This window comes from Neolamprologus brichardi, chromosome 10, assembly GCF_056152115.1.
Source record: "Neolamprologus brichardi isolate AB-2024 chromosome 10, ASM5615211v1, whole genome shotgun sequence".
Classification (NCBI taxonomy): domain Eukaryota; kingdom Metazoa; phylum Chordata; class Actinopteri; order Cichliformes; family Cichlidae; genus Neolamprologus; species Neolamprologus brichardi.
In genome coordinates, this window is record NC_142113.1 from 3,184,284 (window position 1) to 3,193,967 (window position 9,684).

At 37.1% G+C, this 9,684-nt stretch overlaps 1 protein-coding gene across 1 annotated transcript; it reads right to left on the reverse strand.

Annotated features, from left to right (window-relative positions):
- Positions 1-106: 106 nt before the first annotated feature.
- Positions 107-9,181, reverse strand: LOC102792335 (matrix metalloproteinase-18). The gene is made up of 10 exons (XM_087847067.1): positions 9,050-9,181; positions 5,903-6,168; positions 5,373-5,521; positions 5,135-5,260; positions 4,625-4,786; positions 3,798-3,927; positions 3,540-3,676; positions 3,270-3,429; positions 744-844; positions 107-367 (listed from the first exon to the last, which is right to left on the reverse strand). The coding sequence occupies exons 1-10, from the start codon at positions 9,179-9,181 to the stop codon at positions 219-221; spliced, it is 1,512 nt and encodes a 503-aa protein (XP_087703193.1). The 3' UTR covers positions 107-218.
- Between the last annotated feature and the right edge of the window lie 503 nt (positions 9,182-9,684).

Genomic DNA, 9,684 nt, shown 5'->3' on the forward strand with positions numbered 1-9,684 from the left:
ATAGAGAGATTTAAACTTAAAATTAGCAGCAAAATAAGATTAAAACACACATTTCAAATCACGAAAACTGTACAAATTCCAATATTACATCACTGTATTACACACTGAGGTAAGACTAACCACACACTAACCACTTCCCTATTTTATACATTGTGATCATTACTGGACGTAAAACTTTGTGTATGCATGCACAGCACCATCAAGCTCCAGGGAAAGCATTACTTCACTGATCTCCTCTCTGTCACTGTTTCATTGCCTTCCTTCACTTCACATTCCAGCAGCTCATTAACACGACTGATGGAGTGCACACGTTTGAAGTTGGAGTCGTATTTGTAGTCCAAGTTTCCTTTGAAGAAGTGCACAGATCCTGTGGGGAAATCAATATTCATTTAGAATTTGAAACTTAAAATGTATTGTGGCAAACTGTGTTTGCTGTATGGGGCAAGGACTGTCTGTGTACAGTGCATTCAAAAGTATTCATAATGAAAAGGTTTAAGTACCTTGGATAGTACTGCCTTGGTTATAAACCTTTATACCTTACATCTTTTTTTTTTACTCTATGTCTATATGCAAGTATTTTCCAATCACAGTTAGTGAAGATATTCTATTAATCTGAGAGTCAAACAGCAAAGGAGCAGAAAAATATCAAGTGTTAGTGTAAATGTACTGTAAATTTTGATTGAATTTCTTTTTATGAGAAATTGACATTTTAAAGGGCTCTAAAAGAAAAGTGATGTAAGTACCATCATAGAAGACAGCTGCATCTATAGGTGTTGGGATCTCTGGCCACTGCTCTTCAACAGACATTGGTGATCCCTCCATCAACCTTTGTTCCTCGTTGTACCTACATTATCACATATAATAATAAAATATAATAGTGATTTTAGAAAAGCAGAGATTTCCATGGGAAGTGTGATAAACTACATGACTAATTTACTTAAGGCACCGTTTTGATGACAAATAGTCAAGTTGGTGACAACAATTGATTCTGCAACCACTTGTACTAGAGATGTGTAATTTTGTATTACATCAAAGCGTAAACAGGAAGCCTGTCTGGTATAGACTGGTTCTCATGCAATGATGTTCTGTTTCTATGTGTGAAATAATAACAGTACTCACATATAGCCATACAAAATTCTTTAAAGTAAATTTTACTTATTTTTTTTTTACGTTTTCAACAGAAGAGGACAGTCTGGATCTCACATATCTGATTGCTCTTTCATCATCATCTACTATCAGGAACACCCATTTATGTAAGATGCCAACAGTTGAAATAGTTTCCTGTCATCTCATTGCATAAAGGTGATTCCAGTACAAGTCTTGCTACAGTCCCGATCAAAAATTTAAGACCACTTGTAAAATGGCAAAAAAATCATACTTTGCATATTTCAGTTTAAACGTTGTTTTCAATAAATTACACGCTCAAAAAATGTTTTGTCTCACTCCCATTTCTTCTTGCTGCATGCTGAAGCTCCACTTGGAACCTTATTAAGATCCAACCATGCAAAATATGATTTTTTGCCATTTTACAAGTGGTCTTAAACCTTTGATCGTGGCTGTATATTGTTTTTAACAATTTTATGTATGGTGATCTTTCACGTTTTGAAAGATGGCTAAAATTTAATGCATATAGTAGAACAATAACACTGAGTAAAGGTTAACGTATATGAAATGTTATTTAGGATACAAACTGTGTCATAACCAGAGATGGGCAGTAACGCGTTACTGTAATCCGATTACTTTCTTCAAGTAACGAGTAAAGTAAGGGATTACTATTGCAAAAACGGTAATTAGATTACCGTTACTTTCCCGTAGAAACGCTGTGTTACTGCGTTACTAAAACCGTGATTTTTTCGTGAGAATGTCTCATGACAATGACGTAAGCGAGTGCGACGTTCGTGACAACAGCTGTGTGCAGATCAACAATGGATCATATATTGAGTGCGGGAGAGAGTATGAGCGTGCAGCGTTTAAAGCGTGGAAGTACTGACCTTACTTTGAGTTTGATTCCATAAAAAGTGACAAAAACATTAGTGTCCGTTGTGCGTGGGAAGAAAACTTCTGTTTACAGCGAAAAAAAACCCTAAACTTCCAAGCAAGCACCGAGTAGCTACGACGTAATGGGAAACTCACAGAGAAAATCACGGATTCTTCAACTGACCGCTGCACCAGGGTAAACCTCCGCCTACCCCACTCCTGCTTTTTGTTGCTTGATGCATAAAGTTAAAAGATTAAAACTAATAAAACAATTTTTAAAAAGACACTTTTCCATTTGATTACATTTTGTATGATGGATTATGTAGAAAAAGTAGAATTGGGCTGAAAGATCTATCGCTTTATCACCTATTCAGGTTGTAAATCGTGTTTTTAAAAAGTAACTAAGTAACTAAGTAATGAATTACTTTTGAAAATAAGTAATCAGTAAAGTAACGGGATTACTTTTTGGGGGAAGTAATCAGTAATTAGTTACTGATTACTTTTTTCAAGTAACTTGACCAACACTGGTCCTAACACATATCACAATATGATGGCTATCACATCTGAGTTAGTTATGATACAATTCATAGTATAACACATAGAAACATAGATAAACATAAATAACACCATTACTAATGACTTATAAAGCCTTTAAATTTCAATTCGCCTACATAAGTTTCACTTGCTATGAGTAAGACATATATTAGTAATTATCCTAAGATCCATGCATAGTAATATTGAGAATCCAGATTGTGCAGATGGTTTCACATCATCCTGCCATTAATAGACACCAACGGGAGGACAAGACTTTTTTGGTCCTTGGATATTTCAAATATAAGTAATAAAGCAGCTTTTTAAACACAGATTTCTATCTACTTATATTAGTCCAGTGTGGGCGTGACACAGATATAGATATTCTTTAGCTTTTTTCCAACTGGAACCCTGCCTTTTAGATTCTTTGGACATGTTTACAATCTTAAACGTGAAGTCTGATAAAGACAGCTTTTTTTCAGTTCCCAAGAACGTAACATACTTTCACAGATAGCCGTTTTACTACAGCTGAGGTTTTTTTCAGAGGATCTGGTAACTGATGTTTGCTGCATTGTGAAAACCTACAAATGGTTTTAAAATTCAACCAATTTTTGTTATTGGTATTTACTTCCTTGGATAGAGTGAGTAACATCAGTGTATTTGTACCGCTCTTTTTTATTTGTTCTGTGTGAGGCTGCCAGCAGTAGGTGGTCAGCATAAAGACTGAAAACGGGACTAAAGAGCTTTATGATCTTACATACCTCCAACACTCGTCACCAGTGAAGAACACAGTATAGCCCTGATCTCTGAAGTGAAGAGCAGCATCTACAGATTTTATTCTGGAAGGGAAGCCCAAGGTTGAGATGCTTCTAGGGAATCCTTCCTCAAGCTTTAACTGCCTCAGCATCCAGTACTGATTACCTGAAACAAAAACACTATAGTAACACATGTACACATGTATTTTAAATCTACTGCCAGACACTAAACCGATGGTTTTGTAGATTTTTTTTAATCCCTTTTTGTGTCTTTACCTTTAAAAAACACAACAACATTTTCCCACGTATTCTCATAAACGGCGTCCAAGTTGGCCGGTACAGTGTCTGGCCAAAGACTGCTAATCAAGGAGACACGCGTTTCATCAAATTCAGGATGTTTGCGCCACATAAACCTGAAAAGCAGGAAGGCTATCTCAAATGAATATTCAGTTTTTCAGTTCAGTTTTCCTGTAATCCTTGGACCAAAGAGACACACAGAGAGAATTATGTCCACGACTGCGCAGATTTACATACCTGTCTTTGAAAAACAAAACTTCCTGTTGCAGTTTTGTTACTGCATCAAAGGACAAATACGGATCACATTTGGTAGGTGTTTTTGGAGGAGGCCTTTTTGAGGTTAGTAAAGTAAAATTGGGATTGACTCCTGTACACAGCAGAGAGGAATAGAAAAGGACACTTGATTACCCCTGAAAATAAAATATTGTAAATATCTTTTTTTTAAGGAACAAAGAAAACAAAGAAAAAGGAAACAAGAATAAAAAGAAAATAACTTGAAATGTTTGTTTTACTGTTTCTGTCATATGTTTTACACCATGACGTCATTTTGCCATAATGATTTCAATCCGTCGTTCTTTAACCAAATTCTTATAAGAAAACAAAATAAAACAATTGTTGTAATTTTCTAATGATGTCTAAGACTAATAACAACAAACCAATCAACCTCTGCTTTTAGACCCTCTTTCTTACAACCCACCTCCTCCCCATCTCCATCACAGACACATTAACCAGACCTCCATTCAAGCCGGGGGGGTCCTGTCCTAACATCTAGTCTAATCGCCAAATATATTCATTTCTCTATTTCAATAAATTATGTTCAATTCTTCTAAATGACCTCTTGTTATTGAATTATTGCTGGATTGGATGTTTAATGCAAAACCAGCCATAATTCTTGTGCCTGTTCTTTTGTCATTATTATTGTTTCATGTACAAACTTTCCATTTTAAAACTTCAAAGTTATTCTGAGGCTAGCGGGCTTTGCTTAATATCTTGTAATGAAACTGCGGCTAATGGTAAGCAACATTTCTGAGCTCAAGCATCGAAAGTATCCAGCAGCAACTCACCATACAGTTTTTGGATGTTTTCGACATCATCAAAGGAGAGCTGGGGCTCATAGTTGGGGTCAAAGTTATATGCTGGGTACATAATAGCTCCAGGATCAGTTGAGTGGGATAAGCCAAGCGCATGGCCAAATTCATGGATTGCCACAGCAAACAGGTTGATACCTGGAGCAGGAGCGCACGTCATGTTAGTACTCGTGTGATGCAGGAAGGCTGTAACACAAAAGTCCCACCCATGTTTCCCTAAATCACTCCAGGTTAGGTCAAATTGTTCTCATTCAGTCCACCAAATATGTAACTTCTGTAAAGTGCACTGTATTACAGTCATACAGCATCTTGATAATAAGCAATAACAATTATGACACACAAAACACACCTGCTGCTGCTTTTTTTACAAAAAGTTCATAAGAATGCAGCTACCACGTTAATTCTGTCTAGCTTCATGTTCAGAGAAAAAGTTGTGACACATGTTTTTAAATTGTTGCTTTTTGGGGTTTTTTGCCCTGGTAATACCGGTAGAATTAAAACTCCAGTCTTCATCAGAATCAAAGTGGACATCTCCACCAATGTGAAGCCCAGGCCTAAAGGCGTGAGCCAGGACTCCTCCTCTGCCATCAAAAGGTGAACTATCATTATGATCTGCAACAACACAGGGTCCTATTATTTGATTATTTAGTAAATCCTTTATGCCTCGCTTTACCATCTGCTTCATTATTATACATGGATGAGGAGAACAGTCTTTAAATCTTACCTCCACTGTAGAAAAAGATGTCAATGTCAGCCACGGTCATGATCCGGTTGCGAAATTTCAGAGGTGTGACGTTGGACCAAAGCTTCCATGCTCTTCTAAAGACTTTCTGAGCCTTCAGTGCTGGGATGGGGAGTTTCTTGCTAACTGTTCTAATGATAAAAATTCACCATTAAATGGATTCACCTTTACTGGTGTGACATATTGAATTTGAATGCTTTTTATGCTATTTTGAGAGACTGACACTCTCTCAAGCTAAGTGCTTGGTATTCAAGCACTTAGCCCTACTTCAATCTGCTGTCTCCTGCCATAACATAGCTGAAACCTGGTAGATCATTTATTACCCTGCTCTATTTTTTAACCAGTACTGAGATTTATAACCAAAACAGCATCAGACTCATGTTTGAGGCTAACGTTCTGATCAGCCTCAGCTGTACTTTGTTAACAGCTAAGCTAGTTAACGCTGTGAACGCTAATCTTGTGAAGTGGCATTTACCATATTGACTACAGAAATCAGTTTTATTGTTTCTAACCTGTAGCTGATGCTCTTCTTCTTCCAGCGAACTGTTTCTCCAACTTGCTCCACATCTGACAGTCCACAGCGTGGCTTCTTCATCACTGCTAGAGTCTCTTCGGTGAGCTCTCCACTTGGAAGCAAACCAAAATACCGTTGCATCTCCTGCACCTTTGTCTTCTTATCACAGGATCTGGTTGTCGAATCATCATCTTTACTTATGTCGGTGGTCCTCTTCTGTCTTTCTGCCTTGGGCTGGTAGCCATAGAAATGCCGCAGATATTCCTGAAGAAAAATAACTGGTATTGCTAAAGTAAATCAGTTGAACTAAACATCTTTACTTTGCTGTGAAAAAGTGTTTCCCCCCTTCATCATTACCGTTTTTGCATTTTTGACACACTTAAATAACAATTCACTTAAAGTTATAACACACCTGCCCATCACGCCTTAGCTGCTGCTAGCCAGTGTTAGCAAAACTTTCTATGAAGTGGATCTGACACTGCGGCGCTCTGAAACTTTGCAAATATACTCTCATATGATGTGAGAATGTGGCGTCATTTGGTGAAGCAGACCCTTATCAATTGATAAACCATACACTAGGTATGATCCTTCATATGTTGAAGTTCAGTTCTCCTCCACCTTTGGGGTATTACTGTATGCGGAGTATGTGGCTAGTCTCTAACCAGATATATCCAGTCGTTAAGTGATGACGTGATGAATCCTACTTCCGGGCTTAAAGTAGTCTGCGTTTAATATGGCTTTTGTGTTGTTAACATGTTTAATGTTTTGTATTTTCTTCTATTTAATCTCAAAAAGCTCCTAAAACAGTCAGTGATCACTGTTGACCTCCCTCGGCTTTTATTACCGCTAATCATTTATTTAAGCTCAGTTTTTAAAACCTTAGGATGTAACTACAGCCCAGTTCTCCTGGCTGAAGTTTGGTCCTTTTACAGCATCCTGTCATGTGATTACATTTGTTCCTGACCACCGAGAACACTCACGTTAACTTTTATCGAGTGGAAAAAAAGTTAGCTTGTTTATATTATGCTAACATAGCTGTGTCGCTAGCGGTCACGTAGCACATCATTATATACCAGCTAGCCAAACTTCAGTAACCCTACAAACGTCACTGCTGTTTAGTTTTCTGTCTTCATTTATGTTGGAAGTGATAGCAGAACTGTACGTTTTAATTTGTTTCCAAAACCCCGCAGTCAGGACATGCTATATTGTACTTAGATAGAAGCTAGCGAGCTAACTTCCTGCTAACTTCTAACTCCGTTAAATGTCATAAATTCAGTTTTCATGGATGCCTGGATGTTAAGCTCAATTTTTACACCTGGTAGAGCAGAACGCTGATCATTTTATTAAAGATGAAAGACTTTAGACAGTTTTTCAACTCTCAGTAATGCCATAGTGATCGTTTGATATATGGACCTGCAGCGGAGTTTAGGCCCAGACACGGCTAGTGACGTCAGACTTAACGACCGGATAGGATGTGATTAGGAAGAATGACGATGTCAATCATTGCCACTGTATTCAAGATGGTGGGGCGACATGGTGGCTTCCACAAACTGGTGCCCACTCCTGGAGGAGGATTCAGAATGTATTGCTGGTAGTTACACACTAGTCAATGAATATTTATGAGTATAACAACCTATATTGTATTTTTAACAACTGAGTTTATCATTAAAAACCTACATTTTGTATTCACTTATTTTTTTGTCTAACATCAAAATTTCTTTTGATGATCTGAAACATGTAAATATGACAAATACACAAAAAATAAGGAATGATGGCTGGGGAAATGCTTTTTTTCCATAGCACTGTATAAAGTACAAATGCTCACACATTGCCATTGTTGCTGTGGAGGAACACAAATGCGCAACCAGGCCTGAAGTAACTTTACAGTAAGAATTCCAGAAATGTTCTCAGACCTTTAATGATAGCACCGTGCAGAAACACTTTAGCACTCATGTAACTGCAAGTGTCAACATCAGACACACTCAGACTTACCTATGTACAAGTACCTGTGTTTCATACTCTGCCTCAGTAGAATCATTGTTATTAATATTATTAAAACTCCGTAGAAGGACACCAGGAGCACACATCAAATTTATCTTTAAAATTGGTAAGTAAATGGTTCACAAAAGATTTGATAAAGATGTCTTTTAAAGTTTGTTTGAAATAAAGCGTAAAACATTCAAATGTACTTCATAAAATAGTAAAAATTCTGTTATTGAAATCAGCTTCAGCATGAACATGACAAGTTTCTGGCAAGTGTTCTAACAGTGTTATTTATTCACTGCTGCTGTCGGCTGACTGCTGTGTTATCTTGCAGTCAATGTTTTCTTCAGAAGTGGTTCACCGGCATTCACAGGGCACCCTCATAAAGAATCATTATCAGTGCACCACATTTCCCCTCAGGTGAGGCATCAAAGGTGAAGAAGACAAACCAAAAATGAATTAGTTATTCAATCAAGTCATTATATCAAAGAGATTCCTAACAACTTATTATTTAAAAGAGAGAGAGAAGAGTTGGTTGGTTTAAGTCATTAAAACAATTAACTGTGTGCAATAATCTAAAACTATAATCTAATTATATATTATGAAGCCGACTCTGTGCAGTTTATAAAAAAAAACTTAAATTCAAGTCCAGGCAGGACCATTTATCAAAATTAACTCTTATTTTATAGTGTCTGTAATTCCAACCTAAAATGACAGTTTCTTAACGAAAAATATATATATAAAAAAAATATAGTAGTGCACAGATGTACAGTATAGTATTACTTGAAAAAAGTGTTGATAGTGTAATCTGCACAAATTGTCAGTCAGGTATAACTGCATGTCCTGCCCATACACACTGAAATTAGGTTATTGAGTTTCTTCACAAAATGTCAGTTTGATAATGTCTTACTCCTTGAAATACACAGTGACCCACATACAGCAAATTCCTACAAGCAGGAACTTTTGGATCAGAGACATCATCAAAAGTGAAAGTCAATATTGCACTTGAAGTAGACAATAAAGTGGGGTTCCAGATTAAACCCCTCTATGAATAAAACAACAATATCGCAGTGCAAAGACCTACAAATATAGCAGCATGCCTTCTTTTCTTTTTTTTTCTTTTTTGTTACAGGGATCATATCCTTCCAAAAATGCACAATACCTCTGCAAACTCTTGGTCAGCTGCAGATGGTCCAGGAGGAGGTTTCTTGGGCAGATCTGCTATCCGGAGAGGCAAAGCCATCATTAGAGTTTGGCTGGACATCACATAAGTCAGGAAATAAAACCAGAGCATCTTGTTTAACTGTCAAGTATCCCAGCAAGTCAGTATGTGTTTGACATGCACAGCTGCTGATATACAGTGCTGTATGCAAAGCTGTGGCCTGGGTCACATGTTTATGTGCTCTTGTCCCAACAAGAACAGGAAGGTGTTTCAGTACACAGTATTGTATGGTATTCCAGAAAGTTTCTTCAAAGAAACACCAGAGCCCTTATTTATAAAGCTTCTCAGGAAAGTGTAGGAAAACAGTCCTAACTGGCCCAAAATTCTCATGTATTCATACTGCTTTTTTATCAACATTCCTGCCATAGTAGCTACTCCTATCACATCCTGCAAAATTAAAATCACAACGGATGCTACAAAGATTAAATTCAGAATTCTTTAGAATGACTCCATTAAGCATAATCTTGCTATGGTATCTGCATAACACTGTCATTGCTACGAAGACGAACTCCTTTCAGTTCCTGAGTTGGATAAAGTTCCAGTTAAAGCTGTTCAAATTTGAGACGCTACTACTC

Excerpts from the sequence above, each read along its gene's own strand:
- LOC102792335 (XM_087847067.1), bottom strand. The coding sequence starts at position 9,181 with ATGCTCTGGTTTTATTTCCTGACTTATGTGATGTCCAGCCAAACTCTA. Across the intron at positions 3,928-4,624 it reads AAACATCCAAAAACTGTATG|GAGTCAATCCCAATTTTACT; the intron begins GTGAGTTGCTGC and ends TGCTGTGTACAG. Across the intron at positions 368-743 it reads TGCAGCTGTCTTCTATGATG|GATCTGTGCACTTCTTCAAA; the intron begins GTACTTACATCA and ends ATTTCCCCACAG.